The following is an 18,609-nucleotide window of genomic DNA, read 5'->3' as shown; positions in this document are numbered from 1 at the left end:
AGTGACATTTATTCTGTGATAAGACTAACCTGTCTATGCAAGCATGTTTAACTGCTGTCTGAGTAATACCCTGAAGATGTCTTTTGATTGTTTCTGTTTCAAGTTTGAATTCGCTATTCAAATTACTTTTTGAGTAATCTCAAATGTAGAAGTATCTAATGCACTGAAAGATTTTGTGCATTCCTCCAGTTTTTGAATAATGGACAGATTTGTCACTCCTGTGGAACAAGAGGGAAATTTTGGGCACATTTCTAGACACAGGGGTTTAAAATCTGCATCTCCAGGAGCTGGAGAATCTACATGGATTTGGTTTTGTCCATTACTGGTTTTGCCGTTGCCTATTGGTTTATTTTCTTTAGCTTTTCTTGTTAGCTTTAAACCAGTGTGTCTTGAATAGTCTTTCTCTCTCCCTTCCTCCCTCCCCTTCTCTCTCTTGGCAAATAAGCATCACTAATATTTTTCAGAGCAGACTTTGTGTGTATATTTAGTGGAGCAACAGATACATAAGAGAATGTTTAAAGTGTGTAGAATTTATAGCAAAAGATCATAATTAAAAACTTGATTTCCCACGCAGTATTGTGAGGTCTTACTGTTTGGCAACCTTAATTCCGTGGTGGAAGAATGTTTTAGATTATTTCTAGCTTGTGTTTTATTATACAGTGGGATGTAAATGATTATGAATTATATAATAATAGAGAAGGAACTTCATATAATTCTTCTGCCTTTGATTGTTACTAAAAATACCTCCTTTGGGTGTGTTATTGGAGAGGAGAAAAAGTCTTATCTGACACCTGCATTTTTGTGTTTGTGCCACAATTTGCAGAAGCAACATTTCCTTTTATTTCTCTGGTATTTGTGTTGTTAATGCACATTTTACCAAGCCAGTGTCTTACAGAACCGTGTCCTATGGCTCCAGCTGTCTCTTTCTTTGCAAATGCTAGTGATATAAAAACAACAAGCAGAAGTGGCATTTCCTTTCCATGTGCCATAGCAAAGTATACACAAGGTAATATTTTGCTTAAGTTTTTAATCTAGGAAAGTAATATTTCCAACAGTCAGCATTCAATGCCTCTGATTCTCACCTCCCTTGCATATTTTCCGTATCATACGGGCCACTTTCACATCCTGTTGGTTCACTGGCTCATTTTCAAGCAAGTAGCAGCTGACACAGGTGGCCAAAAGATTTCATTCTGAGGGGATGATGATTCAGTACTGCAAGGAGTGGGGTATGTGTATATAACACTTCTGAAAAGTGCCTGAGTACTGAAAAATAAGTTATCAGTTCTTTCTTGCCATCAAGAGTCTACTTCAAATCTTCAAGAAGCATCTTGCAGTAAAATGAGGTGACTGTGATGGGGGCTGTGGACTGCTTTTACCTAGCAGAAGGGCTGGGCAGCCCTTTCTGCCTCAGACTTGTGGCTGTCTGTATTTACACACAGGCAACAGGCAGGTCACAAGCTCAGGTAGAGATCACCATGCCAGCCTGGGGTGAGTCATGCATACTTTGGTCACGTTGTTTGACTTCGAAGAGGGATGCAGGTTTTGGTAGGAAAGAAATACTCTGCGTTTGCTTTGCTGTCCCTTCCTATTCTTTTTGTACTTGATAATTATTTCAGCACTATTTGATAATCACTCACCTTATTCATAGAGTTTATGGAATGAACTGAACCTTACAGATCATCTAGTCCCAACCCCCTGCCCTGGGCCGGGACATTTCCTCCCTAGATCAGGTTGCTCAAGGCTCATCCAGCCTGGCCTGGAACACCACCAGGGTCAGGGCAGCCACCACGTCCCTGGGTAGCCTGTGCCAGTGGCTCACCAAATTCACTGGCTATTTGCTGTCTTCTTCAGTGGCCTTGCCTTTTTCCGTGGAAAAGTCTTGCCTGAGCTGACTTTGGAGACACATGTTTTCTTCTCCCAAATTGATCTTTCCTGAAAAGCTTATCAGCATTGCTTCTGACTGAGCAGGCAGGGAGGTGTGATTGTTGCCTTTACAAGATCATTTTGTGTTTGGAGAGGTCATTGGGGTTTTTGCTGCATGCAGAAGGTCTAAGTTGTCAAATGGCTGTAATGTCATCAAAGAATGATACCAGTGTCCAGAACAGCCCTTCAGTCCTGATTAGTTTGAGTAGGACATGGTAGCATTGAACTGTTCTTCCTAAAATCAGGAAAACGTGTATAAAAAGGGAGAGTGTTGTTTATATTTTCTACTTTCTTTTTAATTTCAAATGTTCCTTGCTTTATTCATTGTAAATTCTCTGATCTGGATTCTATTTGTAATGTTATTACATCTAGTAAAGTGTATCCCCAGTTGAAATTTGTAGCGAGACAATATTAATACTTTGTGCGATTTTAATTAAAAGATAATTTATATATACTGTGTATGGGCTTACAAATCATGAGTTTAATCATGAGAACTGATTTGTGCCAATCTTGTTAACATTGATGAACTAATAGAGTCCTGTCTGGACTGGATGATTTTTTTTCTCTCTTACAAACTCCTGCATAGTGAGGTTTTTAAGGAATCTTTAAAAGATAGTGTTTACTCTCAGGTTTTTATCTATTCTCATGCAGTAATAACAATACATTGATATACTGTGATTATTATTTCTGATTTCCAACCTGTGGTCTTGTGTCCTTGAGATTCTTGGATTATTTTGAGTGGACTTCTGAGAGAGATCTAATAACTTCTGTTCCTATCAGAAAACTCCCATTCACAATAGTCACTTGCATCTCCACTGGGCTATTTCTAGGCATCTGCAAAAGGGAAGAGCTTCCTAAGTGCTGCTTCAGGATGTCACTTACTCTGCATCTGTGTGTCCTTTGGATGATGTTTCTCACAGCAGCATTTTGGTGTGTTCTCCTACACTTCTGTGCCCTTTCTTTGCAAATCAACCTCTGCCACCTCATTATGATAGAAACAGAAGTGGTGCTATTTGCCTGTGAGGTGCAGTGGTGTTTGCCAGGGTTGTGGGGTGAGCTCACAGGTACCAGACCTTTTCCTGCACTGCTCTGTCTCCTTGACAGTGCCTGGTGAAAATATAGATGATTGTGATCCTATGAACTAACCTCATTCCTTATTCCATCTATGTCTTTGAATAGATTTCTCCAATATTAATATCTTATGTTTTTTGTAAGTTACTCCTTGCTCAGACCCAGCCAGACCATACACCTCAGAGCTGAGCTAGAATACAGAGTGTGAAGGTTAAATGGACTCAAGGAATTTAACTTTTATGTTTGTAAAGGGCAAAGTCTGTAAGTTTTCATAAAAAAATTGTGACTGGACCATTCAGACAACAGCAAAAAATGTTTTACGTCGAGGTGTTTTAACCATTTTTGAAACATGTCATAACTGTAATTATATGCATGTTTTTGAGCTGAGACTTTTTGTCAGATTATACCCAGGAGAAATATTCCCTTTCTGTGGAGTTTACAGTGCTGTTAGTGGAAATCTGATCAAACCATTCAGCTAAGAATTGCCAATGTAAAGTGAGTTTTAAGATCACTAACTTACCATATTCAAACAAGAAATAAAACAAGCAGACCAGTTGTAGTGCCTGCATTGGGTTTTGTTTATTTGTTTTACCAGTAAGGAGGATTTGATTCAATCTAACTTCGCATTCACCAGTGCTAACACTTCACTACACCAAAGTTTATGCCTCACCACCGGCATTCATTTGATTTTAATGTGTTGACTGTGTTCATCTGGCTGTACTGCATTTAGAGGCTTGGTTAGGGCAAGTCTAGCACTGTGAAGGGGTCACCACTGGTTAACCTTTCAACTGGACTTCACAGCCTGCTATGAGTGAAACACAGAGAGGCTTTTGGTTTTCATGGGATAAAGGAACAATTCACATCATATCATACTATGAAATACCTGCGGGTTGGTGGAGCTGGTTTGTGCCCAAGAATGCTTGACTGTACCTCTTTGAATCTACTTGTGGTACTGCCTGAGTTACTGTGAGAGGGATGTCCTGTTCCTCTGAGGTTTTCAAGCACCAGAGACACTTTGCACTTCATTGTGTTAAGTATTGGCACCATAAACAGTGATGTTACCTACAGTGGTACAGGCCAGGACAGAATTACTTGTAAAAGTAGTTCAACAGTGATGTTACCTACAGTGGTACAGACCAGGACAGAATTACTTGTAAAAGTAGCTGTAGGGCCTAAATGGTTGCTTTGGCTAAGAATTAATGAAATAAGGTACCTGCTTGAGTCAGTTTTTGATAGAAATCACTATTTTTTAGTAATATATGACTTACTGGAGAAGTAGGATTTAGTTGTTTATGTTTATGGATCATGGCTCCTGTTGTACATTTGTCTTCACTGAGGATCTTCTCGTTTTCCCTCCTGTTTAAGAAGCACCAGGTTGATATTTCAGTCTGAGTCAGAAGCTGCATTTACAAGTTCTGTAGTAGATTTCAGATGCTGCTGAATAACACTGGAATGGGATTTTATAACATCCTTGTTTAAAGATGTCACTGCCCTGTTGTGAGACAGTGCAGTCTGTGGGGCCAATTCTCAGCACAGGTTACTGGTGCAGCAACACCTTGGTTAGCCACAGCAGAGGTGGTGACATGATCCCACTCAAATGTGTGAAAGTGACTGGAGTTTCTGCCCTCCTGGCTGAGCTGTGGCGGGTGAGTCTGTGCACCTGATCCTAACTCACGGCAATGCAGAGTGAAACAGGTCACCTAACCTGTGGCCTTAGAGCTCTGAGACCCTCAGTCAGTAATTTAAGCCCATATTACTCTGTTCATAATGGCTCAAGAATGTATGTGTTGCACTGTGTGTTTCACTGACAGGGACAAGTGTCATCGTCTGACTGTGCCTGTCTTTGGATTTCACAAAATTCTGCATTAACCAACTGTGTCTCTTCCTAGCGTGTTTGCTGGGGACAAACAGCAGTGGGGCACTAGGAAAGGGTATTCACACAGAATCAGAAATTTCATGTCATGTCGTGACATTCCTGACTGTATTTTACGCTGTAGTATCCTTGACCTTGTTTACTATAACTAGCTTTGAAGCAGGAGCCTTTCTCTAGCAATTTCTGGTCAAGCTTGGAATATTGGGACACAGAGCATAACATATGCAACGTGTTTTCTATAAGGATCTTTAGGCAGAGATTTTAAAGACACATTCCTTTACTGTTTCAACAGTTGACCAGTACAGAAATGCTTATTCCACTTGCTGGCAGTGAGTGTAAAGACAAAGGTGTTGCTGCCTGTGTTCTGGCTCAGACTGAGGGATGAGACTGCAGCATTAGAATAGGACCTTGAAACCCAGAAGGAGGAAAAAAAAAAAATCTCTTTACCATAGTAAGAAGCTCTAAAGGAGCAATGTATAAATTTGCTTTGTATAAATTAATATTACAGTAGTGGCCCTACAGTATTTTCAATTTCTTTTCTTAATATATATTTAAAGCATAATTTCTAATTCTTGTATATATTTTTAACTTTCCCACAGATATGCACTTATTTGGCCATTATCCAGCTCATGATGATTTCTATCTTGTAGTGTGCAATATCTGCAATCAGGTAGTCAAGCCACAGGTTTTCCAGTCACACTGCGGTAAGTGAATGTTTTCTTTCCTGAATTACAGTGCCAAACTGGCGTATGGTTCTCCTAAGGATCATTGCATATGATCGTGACAGAGGCATTGCAATAGGCTTTTCTGGTTATCTTGTGTTCCTTCCACAGAAGGTACCAGCAATGCCTTCAAATAAACATATTTCCTTAGAGGAAGTTAAATTAGTTGTTCTTGAAGCTTTTCAAGTTGAACTTGTTATACTAAATTAACCTATTACACCAAATCAATCCTGTTAGTTAGATACTAGCTAGGCTAAAACCATTATGACCTAACATTGGCTTGTCTTTTATCAAAGCTGCAAAGTGAGGTCTGTGGTAATGATCTGCAGTAACTAGAACTTGGATGTTATGGATTGTTTTGCGATGGGATTTATGCATAGCCATATATATATGTCTAGGGTTTATTTTTGTATTTATCACAGGGTTTAATTTTTTATGTAATTGGCATTTTGAGTCACATTTCTTAAATTAACATTTTTCAAGGGAATCTTGGGAAGCAGCAGAAATGTGCAGATATTTGTTTCTCAATTAATATGACAACAGTGAGATGACAATTTTTAAGTTGGCTATTTGTAAGAAGAATTAATCCAGTTAGAGATTTTTCAGTATTGATTAACAAACTACTTTTAATTACTTCTGAGAAACTTCATCCCAAGGTCTGGTTTACTTATTACTTATCCAGTGGTTTATTTGTTATTTGTCCAGTGATTTGTTTCTGTGGTGATTTTTTTTTTTGGTTGTTTTATTATTTTTAAAGGTTTGCAATATGTGACTGGAATAGTTAGCTTTGCATGAGGTTTAATCAACTTAAGTTTAATCAAAATAATTTGAAGGTGATTGCATAATAATGAAACACAGCTAGTACTGAGGATGGAATCAATAATATTCATTACATACATTAAATACATTAAGGAAAAAATATAAAAAAGCCCAGCAAGATTTTCCTTTCCTAAATACAACAAGTAAACTTCATCAATCCTATGCCCCATTCAGCCTTCATGAGAGGAAAGCAACTCAGGGGAAAATGTTAGTGGGATGGACAGAGAAGAAGTGTATTTACTTTTGAAGACATATTGCCAAAACCCTGCCCTGTGTTTGTGTGGACAGACTGCTAACAACCAGCCAGGAGCAACTGCATTCGTGTTCTGAGTCAGTTGTGTGATTTGCCACTACCTTTGACCTAGGTGGAGATAATTGTGAACAAGTGGTAGTAGTGGAATACAGTGTTTGCATCCAGTGAATAAGAAAAGGTCTGGAAGTGTTATTGTAGGGTGAGAAGGGCTTATGAATTTAATGGTGGGGGCAGGTGTTGATTTTAGTGTTTTAACAAGCCATCCTGCTATTTTCCTTCAAAATTTGTGTCTTGCCCTCAGTCTTATAGGGTTCCTTTCTGCTCAGTTCCGGTATCTTACGATTCTTTCAGGGACAGAAAAGCTTCTCTGCATGTGGTCATAGGTATAGTGTGTACCATAAACACTGAACTGTGCATCAGTAAAAGGAGCTGCAGTGATAGGGCAAGGGGCAGGGGATACAGACTGAAGGAGGAGAAATTTAGATCAGGTACCAGGAGAAAGTTTTTTCCTGTGAGGATGGTGAGACACTGTCCCAGGTTGCCCAGGGAGGCTGTGGCTGCCCCAACCCTGTCAGTGTTCACAGCCAGGTTGGATGAGCCTTGAGCAACCTGCTCTGGTGGGAGGTGTCCCTGCCCAGGGCAGGGAGTTGGGACTGGGTGATCTCTAAGGTCCATTCCAGCCCCTTAACAGTCTATGAATCGATGACTCTGCTGCAGAACAGAGGAACCTGTGTAACACCTTCTGTAGTTGTGCTTTTTCCTGGGCATGACCTGGTTTGGGGAGCAGTGTGAAAGTTGGTCCTGTTTTCTTGTAGCAGGCATATAGAACGATGTTATTACTAGATGAGAGTAAATTATTCTGTGTTAGAAAGGACTTTTTGAGCTCTTTGTAAGTAATGAGTTGTCTTCAGTGTTAGTGTATTGCTTTTAAACTGCAAAGATCCTGTGAATTACTGTCCTTTTTTCTTTTTCTCTTTTCTCCTTTACTCCATTATTTATACAATTCCTTTTACTTCATTTGCTTCAATCGTGTTACACTGCAAGATTTAACATTAGGTTCTGAATTGCTTGATTTAAGAGCCTAAGGTCAAGAAAGACATGGGAAAAAAAATAAGACTCTACTAAAAAAAATGGAGAATACTGAAAATAATTGACCAAATGTTTTAGCTCTTGTAGACTGTTCTTAATCTAGTAAGATCTGTTTCCTGAAAGGTGTACTGGAATATTGCTGAAAGACCTGTGACAGAGCTTTAAACAGATATATTAATTTGTTTTGAAGAAGAAACAGTAAAAGTGATGTACTAAAACCATATAAAAGAAGTTTTAGAAAATAGAAGGTTTCTTGGAGGTCTTGAGCATTATTGTAAAATAACTACTAACTTATTTTTTAATAACTAATCTGTTAAAAGTACAAGATGTTGTTGTGTGTGTAATGCATCTACTAACCTATAGCTGTTTATAAGAAATGAGATCTAAAGAAGAGCTACACATAGATGTTATTAATTGATCTGTAGTTGCATTGTCTGGGTAGAAACTGATTTAAAACTGTTAGAGAACAGATCAGCCATGAGCTGCTTGTGGCTGAATAATCCCACTGGATGTGTTGTGGTATCAGCAGTGCATGGAGAAAGGCCTGGAGGAGGCTTTGTTTGACACTGATTCTGGCTGCGTGGGGCTCTTCTGGGAAGCAGTGATATTTAATTTTCTGGTTTATTTAGAGTTTTATCACCTTTGGACACAATCAGTTTGGTGAATCAGGTTTTCTTTAATCAGAGCATGCAGCAGTATACCTGTAAATTCAGTGATGCTGAGCATGTCTTTCAGTAGACTTTGAGGTATTTTGGACTGTCATGTTTACCACAACTAATCTGGTCAGGCACTGGAATATTGCCCAGGGAGATGGTGGAGTCACCATCCCCGGAAGTGTTTAAGAGGCATCTGGATCTGACACTGGAGGATATGGTTTAGGGTTTAGGGGTTCCAGCAGAGTGGCAGGTTAATGGTTGGACTGGATGATCTTAGAGATCTCCTCCAATCGTGACGATTCTATGATTCTAAAATGCATTATTACACAGGTCTGGAACTGCAGCTTCAAAGTTGTAACATGGACAATGGAGTGAGAAAGTGTCAGAAGCTGCTACTGGTTTTTTGACTCTTGTAGGCTGTGTCGTGGGGAGTTTTTATTGCTACTGAAAATCTATCCAAGAATCTCCCATAAAGTGTGGTTAATTGCTAATATTCCTGGTAAAATCCAGTCCATATTCTCTCAGTAAGGAGTTAGGTCCGTGCCAGGCACATGCTTTTTGTTCCTAGGTTCTCTGCATTGTAACTTGGAAGGCCTTAGCTCAGAGCTGCACTGGAATGCTTAGTTTAGCAAACGTTTTTGTAACACTTGTGTTGAGTCCTTACTGGCATTTGCCTTTGTCTGGAGAATCAGAAGACACAGTTTCATTCGCCTCTGGTTTCAGACATGTGGCAGCAATCCTCAGTGGCTCTGGGAGGTTTTGAATATTATAGAGGCTGATGTTGCTAAACTTTTAAGGGTTTGGTTTCTTTAATATCAAGCAGAAAAGAGAGAAGAATTTGGTTGTGGTTCAGACTGTTTGTTAATGGGAGGCAGTGCATCATACAACCTCAGACAGTAGAAATCAGGAAGGTAGAAGAGATCTGGCTGATTAGAGGACTGGCTGGCAGGACTTGAGGGCATGTGTAGTGAACACAGTGTGAAGCTCAGTGCTGCAATGTAGTAAATCTGTTCTAGCCTCTGAGTCAGAGAAATTCTGAATTATTTTTAAGAGCAGTTTCACATCCTTGTATCTGTGGAATGAACGTTTATATCCTTGGTAAGGATTAAGCCTTTATGTACATGTGACATAAGCTCCCTGAAGAAGAGACTTGCTGTTAGAGGCTGCAGGTAATAGGCTCATGTAAATCAAATAATTTCTTGAGGTCATTCAGTACTTTTGGGCACTTAGAAAATAATGTATCATAATGTCATCAACAGCAGGGTTGAAATACAGTTGTTTGCTGCTGTTTTCTTTTGAGTAACTTCTTGCAGTGGTACAATATCTTGGATTTATTTTCTCTAATGTGCAAACATGTAATTGTATTTATTCCTCCACAAAGCAGTTTGAAATGAGAACTCAGCCTGGTTATGCAGCTTGTAGCATTTTTATGTGTTCCTGGCATGTGAGGAGTTTTAGCTTTGATTTTTAACAAATTTTAATTTGTTCTCAAATGCCAACCTCAGCAAAGATACAGATCATTTCTTGGGACACCAATGTATGGTACAATACTCAAGTACCATAATGTTCTTGCTGCTTGTGTAGGGGTTTTTTTCTCCAATACATCTGTTTTCTAGGAGATTTTTAGGCTGGCAGCCTATGCTGAGCTCTGTCCTTACAACTTGTGCTAACTCCAATTCTATGTCATTGTTAAATGCTTGTTCAGATGGCACCCATACCATTTCCATTTTCCTTTGGCCCCAGAAAGAGTAAAGCTTCATATTCTTTTACTGCATTGTCCTTTACTAGACTAAAGAGCATCAGATACAGATCTGTTTATTGGGTTTTTTAATGTTTTATGCAGTAATAGTCTCGTTAACTTTGGGTTTTCCCTGTGAAAAGTATAACCTCTCATAAAAGGTAGCACAGTGGAGATCAAGCAGTGTGAATTCAGGGAGCTTGTCAGAACATCTTGACTTTGACTTTCAATGTGAGGGAAGAAATTAGTGATGGGAAAGTGTTGAAACTAAAGAATGAATTTGTGGGGAAGAGGTGAAATAGCCAAGCTAAGTAATGCAGCTTGGTTAAACAATAATGGCAGTACAACCATCAAGGAACCTTTCCAGACATGCTGTGGAACAGATTCCAAAACTGTGGATGGTATCTTCATGAACCATTTGATGAAGTCATAGCATACAGAGGAAACCAATTTTGCAACGTCAGAGGGAAATGACCGCAGATACCTCCTCTTTTTCTAGTTACTTCATTGGAAACTCATTGCTGTCTATCCTGCTTGTCTCTAAGGTTCTTTTAAGAGACTTCTAATTAAGAAGTAGAAATTCTTATTCCTTAAAAAGAGAAAAAAAAACCCCTTGATTTTCATTACTTGTGAGTTAGAAATCCTTGGGTTGACATCTTCATGTCCTCATGAAAGTTGCAAAAGGATATTTCCTTTTTATCCTTCTGTTTGCCTGTATAAGTGTCATTTAAAAGAAAAACAAACCGGTAAGTAATGGAGCACTGAAGAATATAAATAAATTATTTTCCCTTCCATAGCATAATTATTTTCCTGAGAGAGGTTATATGTTTTGAATTACTCAAGACTAGCTGTTTCGCAGTGTGCTAGTTGTGCACTACAGTTTAATGAACCATGATTAAAGACAAGCAGGCTGAGCTTCCTGCATGAATGAGAATTATTTGCCTTTTTAACACTAGCTGGAACATTACTAGTTGGCATCTCTTTTGCATAAGGAGTTTGATACTGGTATTACTGTCATATTTGACAGATTATTCTCAGTTTGTATATTATTTTCAATTAGTCAGTGCCTTGTTTTTTATTAAATGCAACAGTTTGGGGGTTTGTAGTTGTTAATATTTTATCCACTGCATTTGACCTCGTATTGGTGGGAGTGCTCTTGTGCCCTTCCAAGACAACGACATTTGGAGTGATTCTCCTTCTGTTACTGCAATTTTCTTTTTTCATGGCTTTGTCAAAACTTGTTATATGATATCATTATTGATTGAATAACTTTCTGGTTGTCACATGGTTAGGTTTCACTGCATAATGGAATGAAAATTTTTTTTAAAAAGTGCTTTTGTCCCTCTGGCTTTTTGCTCAATATGGAAACAGTAGCAGCTAGAGTGACAGGAATCCCACTTTTCTTTTTCTTTTGGTGTCAGTGGGGGCAGAAGGAATTTAATGTTTTATGTACCTTATATGCACATTTTTATTTATGTGAGTGCCTAGAATACACTGATTTTGTGTGTAACTTTCATTTCCATTGCTCTAAATCAGAAAGCCTAGTTTCCAAAAAAATTTCTCTGTAACTTTACAGTCTTTCTGTCAGAAATCTTGTTCTCAAGGCAAAAGTACAGCCAGTGGCATAAACCTCTGGCTCCTGTCAGCAGTGAAAATCTAAGCTGTAAGTTCCTGCAATGGTACATGCAGGTCATGTGGGTCTGTCATGTTGGTGTCATTGCAAGATTTCCAAGCCCAGCACAATGGCAGATGCTCTGAAACTGAGGGCACAAACCATCTTTTGTACCAGTTAAACAGTACATCACTGCATGGACCAGCCAGGTAGAGTGAACATTACTCTGGAAGAGACAAACCTTAACCAGCACTGCTTTGAGTTCATCTTTTTCCTGGCGTGTTCTTGGAGTGACATATTTTTAGACTGTCAGAAATTCTTGACACTCTGAGTAGGTACAAAAATGCAATATGTGTCTCTGTTTACTCTATTACAAAATCTTACTTTGTTTATATCCTAAGTGCTGATCTGTCTGTCCAGATTCAGAAAGTCTGTCCAGATTCAGAAAACCACTTAGATGCATAAAAGATAATCAATTGAAATTTTAATACTTGATTCAAATGAAACAGTAAAGAAAAATCCTCCATAGCTGCTTGTTTGCATGAGAGTATTGGTCACCTCAGAATTGGCTACTGTGCTCATCCAGGACTGCAGACAGTCCTGGGCTCTTTCACATTTTCAGTGCAAGGTGGATCAGCAAGGCAATGTTCATTCAAGTCAAACAACAGCAACAAAATCCTACCTTCTCTGTAATTACTTGTCCAGGAAGCAAGAGATTTGGATTTACTGGACTTACCACCTAGGAGCTGTTCTCTCACCTTCCACCTCCTGGGAGAGGAAAACATCCTAACCACCAGACACACCATGGCCCAGGCTAAAACAAGACAGCACATGCCTTTTGCATCAGAGGTGTATCAGACAAAGTAAACCTGACTGTAGAAAGTAACACCCAGATCCAAGCTGGGCTCAGACGGGACTGAAAAACGTGCAGCTGATGTTCAGAAGTGCAACAAACAATGTTTCTTCACCTTGCAGGTTGCTGAGACCTGCTCGAGGCTGGAAGGAGTTTGTTGTGCTTTCTTTTCTTAGTCTAGCCTGTGAATTAAAAGTGGAGCTGTGTTCAGACCTGCTGACCTGCTTGCTTAGATTTAGGTAGCACATGACTTGATATAGGGTTGGCTTTTTATGTATTTTCTACTAGCATCTCACTGCTTCATCAGCTTTCTTCTTTGTTGTCCCTAATTCATCATCAGTGACAGAGCCTGAAACAGGGAAGTTCAGATATGGAAATAAGTGTGATACAGAGAGAGTTACTACATCAGTGAGTAGTGTAAGTAGGAAGGTGGCAACATCCCATAGGTAACTTGGCCCTAGATTGGTGTCTCAATAACTGAAATTGTCTTCACTCAAAAGATTGTTTGAATGAGAAAGCAGGAACACCTCAGAGCACTGAATCTCAAAGGATTGTGCATTGGAGAGCAGTAAGTATTCAACAGGAGAAAATACTGAGCAGGGAACAGAATGCCACACCTGTATACAGTTCCTGTTCAGCATAGTAACCTCCACCCCCACTTATTTCTGGTCCTGTGTATGAAAAAGTCTGGAAGTAAAACATTGATTAATTGTCTTTTGTCAAATGGTTTCTATTAAGCCCTTTACAGTGCCTTGTCCGTGCTGTGATTTTACAATGCTGATCTTAAATAAATCCACCTAGGAAGGAGATTGAAAGAGTAACAATGACTCTGGGCTCTTCAGTGCACTGCAAGTCTTATTGTTCTGGTTCACACAGAATTCCTATCACTTTACATTAACATCTCTCCTTCACATCATGTAGTCATTGATAGGATTTGATTTAGTGAACCCTTTTGTATTTTTTTCACTTCATATAAACTGTGGTAAGTGATGCAGCACGTACTTGAACTGGGTGGTGTTGTCATGGCAGTGATGGGCAATACATATCACATGTAATTTCTCTCAGTCGAGATTTTAATAGAGTTGTAGTTTTAAATAGTAACCAATAAGGATTTCTTTTAAGGAGTGTCCATTAATAGAATTCAGCTGTTGAAGGTTGACTGTAGCATTAGGCTTAAGTTTAATCTCCTACATACTATAATTTACAGGGCTGTGTTTAGTGCATCAGTCTTCCAGCTGCTTTGGTGGTGGAAGGATGGGGGGTGTGATAGTGGGAGGGAGGAGAAAAGTGTAGGTGAAATTTTCTATCATAGTCTGTAAAAAAAACTGACAAAATTAAAATCAGGAGTATTTGCCTTCAAGTCTTCCACAGTGTGTATTATTTCATCTGAGTAAGGTGCATGTCTTCTACCTTAGAGAAGGAATGTTTTTAAAAACAATTTTAAAAAAGACTTCATGGTCCTGTTCCCAGACAAAGTCTAAAACAGAATTAAGAGCTTTTTGAAGTCACTGTTTGGTGAGTAACAGATAAGCAAGGCCAGATCCCCTCTTATATCAAATTATGATGCACTGTAAAGAGAGGAAATTTGAAGTGGAATCTGAATTTGCCAGAGACCCAAATAACAGGTCATTGTTTCTTCACTGTATTCAAAAGTATAGGAGTGTTAAGAGCAAGTCTCCTTTGTTGTCTCTTTGTACTTCCTGCAGGTGATTAGACAAGAGAGATGTGGTGGTTTTTTGAGCATGGGATGTGGGGGTTTTGGGTAATAGCCAAAAACAGACTCTCTGTGTGTTACAGAAGATAATTAACATTTGGATTAGCCAGTGCCAAACGTTTTAAGTTCCACTTCAAGTCCAGTTGTGCCTGTGCATAGCCCTGCCCATTGACCATGTCTTTTAGTAGTTGTCTAAATATTTTAGGTTTAGTTAATTTTCTGAGTGTTGCAATTACTACTGTTACCATTTAGCATTTACTTGCAAATTAAATGCAACATATTACAAGTTTAGGAACTTCTTACTGTTCTTGGATTAAAAATTTTGCTAGCAGCTGACTCATAAAGTTGATTCTTGCCTGTTGACTATTGGCTGTTCCACATGGAAAGAGCAGCACTTTTTTTGGATGGTGTCTTCTCTGTGCCATGAGTTGTGGTTGCTGAGCCTGCAAGTGAGGTGGCAGGTGGGGTTGGAGGAGCAACTCATCTTGGACTGTCAGGGCTTCCTTCAGAGCTGGAGAACTGGGCCTGGGAGGTGGGATGACCCTCACAGCTGCCAGGGTTAGACTGCCTTGGTGTGTGCACTGGTGAGTGGAAAGAAAACTGCAATGGCAGTTTGTTAGGTTCCAGAAGGACTACTCCTGAGAGTCTGAAATAATTCTTTCCAGCAATGTTTCCATTGCCTTTCTAACATCTACAGGCCCCTTGGGGTGCAGTGGGGAGGACAAAAGTCCATTGACATGCAGACAGATGACAGGGTAGCCACATGTCCATTTTCATAGGTGTGCAATAGAGAGCAATTAAATTAAATATTGTGCTGTAGTTCAAGAGCTTTGCTTTTTTCTTTTTTTCTTAAAGTTGGAAGTAGTTACATTAAATGCCTTTCATGAATAAATACTTTTTAATGCAGTGTTTCAGGAAAAAACCCACTTATTTTTAGCAGAGGGAAATCTCAGATGTGATAAACTTGGTGGTACAAGCCTTGCAAATCTACTTTTCCCACAGTTTTCAGTAGTAATATTTACTCTAGATTTTGTATACCTTTTTAATTTTTTAAATATTTCTCGTTTATTATAATATGCTTCTTTTCCTCTAGTATGTAAACATGTTTGCCACAGCTCCATATTTGAAATCTGTTGTTCTGTTTGTTTCATTATAATAGTAGCACTTAACCCCTTGGTACCTGACTAGTGCCAAATCTATTCAAAGCATTTTATTTGTGGGCACAGGATACTGCACTTAAAGTTCTCATCATTTCAAACACAGCTGAACCTCCCTGTGTTTCCCATTTCGTAGCCATGTAGTGATTCATGTAATTATCTTAATGGCTTATTGCCATTCTACTTAACTGGTGATATTAATGTAATAATTGCCACATTAAAATCCAAAATATTGAATCAGGCCGTGTTCTAAAGTACATTTTATTATTGCAGGTAGGTTAGACACACTGTAGGCTTCTGTTTTCAGAATTATTTTTTTGCATTCATTTGGGGAGATGAATGAAATCAGATTCAAGAAGATACAATGGGAGAACTGTTCAAATGTTATGCAGATCATGATGGGTTGCTGGTTCACCTTACTGCTTGTACACTTTCATTATAATTAATTTTCAAATATGTAATTTAGCTTCCTGCTCCAAAACCTACCTAGTGTTAAGATGCCTAAAGAAAATCTAGGAAACTTGCCTCATTAGCTGTTCATGTTTGTGAGACTAGTGATGCTGCTAACCAGGAGCATTTTCTGTGATCAGTGTTCTGGGAAACAATATTGTTCTCTCCCCCCTTTTTTTTGGACAGTCTTCTTGTTTCTGCAAAATACTCTTATCAGGCCAAGCATCTGCTCTGCTCCTAGTGAAGGATAAGGAGTTCCATACTTACATAAAGTATCAGGCACTGAATGTGAGAAATGTGGCTGAGGCAAGCACTGATGTATCACTACTCCACACACTTGCTTTCAGTTTGTTCCCTGTGTTGTGTTAGGTATTCCTTTCATGAGTATGTCATCAATGTTGTGCTTTACTAATTGGGTAACTAGAGATATTTAAATACTTTTTGAATGTAGTTATAGGTTTGAGATTGGTGATTGAAGAGTTGTTCCAGTTAGTTAGGATTGGCAGGGAGGAGTCTCATTTCAGTGCTGCTTTTACCTCAAAATATTGAAGCAGGAATACATCTGTGCAAGCTGAAACATGGGCCAGTGATTGGCCAAGGGTACTGTAAAGGACTGTGTGGGTTATAGATTTTTCAGGTGGCTTTAGTGTGTGTGTGTGATGGTGACAGAACTGCATGAGCTCTGCAGACCAGTGCATCCTCATGTGCACTTCCAGCCTTCTCAGACTTGCAGTAGTATTGGAACACAAGTGTTCCTCCTTCTGTGACTCCAGATAGATGAAAACTGTAAGATATGAGTAAAAATAATGATTTGAATTTGTCTAGGACAGCAAAGGATTAGTTTGCTGCTTAAACAAACCTTTTTGTCACTGTCCAATGCCAGATGCACATAGTGAGAGTGCTGAAATGAGCAGTAAAAGTTTTCAGCATTTTTGGGCAGGAGAGGCATAGTCAGGACCAGACAGATAAGTCTGTGAAGGAGAGCACAGTGCAGAACTGCATGTTCAGTAAGATGAGTATAGCAATGGTGAAGCAAAAAATGGAACCGTGAAAAGAAAAGTCTGGAGTTTGTCATCGTGCTGCTAAACAGTTCTATTGACCCAGTGGGTTTTTTTGGGACTTAATGGAAACTTGGGAGCTATAGGGTCCTGTGGAAAGGAGTCTCAAAACTTAGCTATACAGTGTGTGAAGAAATACATCATTTTTTTGGTTTGTTTTTGAACCAGCAACAAACGATCATTTCCTGTCTACCTTCATAATAGAAGTGCATCATAACCCTCCTCTGTCATCACTCAGCCAGTCTGACAAGTCCAAATTGGCCTAATTGTCACTCTTGTGGAAACTCCTGATGTGTCTTTGCTGGGTGGTTTTCTATCTTGCTTGACTCTTCTAAACCATTTTTGAAGGGAGGGGAGCAGTGGCATGATGTTCTGTACTCCTTGCCTTGCATTTGGTTTGCCTCTGTGACCACCACAGGTCATTGAGGTGATAATTTCATAGAACTGCTACAAGACCAGTGTCTCCTTCCTGTGTAATCATTCAGACACCATCATTTTGTTTATAAGGTGAAAGATCATTTTTTTCTTCTATGTCTGTCACTTTACCTTTCTCTGCATTGAATTTCATTTACTGTTCTGTTACAGTGGTCAGTGTTAGCTCTTTCTGCAATCTGTTGATTTTCATCTTTAGTACTCAGTAATTATATACCGAAGATCTTGTTCTCTTACTAACCACCACCTTTTTTGAATAATTTCTGGGTCTGCTGAGCAGTTCAGGCCCTAATACAGGCTCTTGCTGCATGCCATTGCTAAATTCTTTCTTTGAGGGCCATTTTTACCTTTTCCTTGCACTGTCAGTAATTTTCTTTGGGTGAGAGTTGGAACCCTCAGTTCTGTCTCCACAGCAGATATCTTTGCTTTAAGAAATGTGTATATGTGGCCTCGTTTCACTTGGAAGCTTTAAGGAGTCTGTGTCAATTGGATTTCCCTTGTCCAAGCCAGTACTTCAGATGGAGATGGGATCTCCAAGTCCTTTGGAGCCTCTGGACCATGAAGGTCATTTTTTGTCAGGACTATAAAAGAAGCAAAGTTTTCTTTGGGCATATTTGTCTGTGTGCATATGCATGTCTGTATGTATTCATATATGTTGGCTGATCTGCCCACTGCACCCTGAATGCAGTTGTGGCCTTAATTCTGGAATAGCTACTAAGGAGTGGTTTATTGCCACTACCTGGGTAGATGCATTTGGAAAAAAAAAATGGGATTTTTTTCCTATAACTTGCTGAAGAAGGAAACACAGAGGGTTTTGGCAGTAAAAAATGGCTTGAAGATAACTAATTTTTCTCTCATTTTCTTACCAAAATAATTTCCATGCCCAAAGAGGTGAGGTGTTGCACTTGGCCTGAGGTAAAATATATTTAGGAGACTGAAGAAAAAAACCAGGAAAAGGAATGGAAGGGATTGAGAGAGGCTCAGAATTACCTGCAGGGTTAGGAACTGGGTGCTTCTGCTACTGGAAAACACAAGTTCCAGTCCACACTGAATTCTTCTCTCCTATTAATGTTTTTATTTTGCATAAAATAATTAAGCAGCTGTTGACCAGAGTAAGAGGGGCAGCTAATCCTTAACTTTGACAGGTGAGATACTGACTTGGCATCCAATCTGTGATTCAGGAAATGTG

General features: G+C 39.2%; 1 protein-coding gene across 2 annotated transcripts in view; it reads left to right on the top strand.

Annotated features, from left to right (window-relative positions):
- ATXN7L1 (ataxin 7-like 1) overlaps positions 1-18,609 on the top strand; it is a 111,798-nt gene that overhangs the window by 31,683 nt on the left and 61,506 nt on the right. For both annotated transcript variants that reach the window (XM_009070506.1, XM_009070514.1), the window contains exon 2: positions 5,467-5,571. In XM_009070506.1, the coding sequence (XP_009068754.1) occupies positions 5,467-5,571 (105 nt within the window). The remainder of the gene's footprint in view (positions 1-5,466; positions 5,572-18,609) is intronic.

Source organism: Acanthisitta chloris, unplaced genomic scaffold (assembly GCF_000695815.1).
Source record: "Acanthisitta chloris isolate BGI_N310 unplaced genomic scaffold, ASM69581v1 scaffold2060, whole genome shotgun sequence".
NCBI lineage: Eukaryota > Metazoa > Chordata > Aves > Passeriformes > Acanthisittidae > Acanthisitta > Acanthisitta chloris.
Note: the sequence above shows the minus strand (reverse complement) of the source record. Positions and strands in the feature narration are given on the sequence as shown.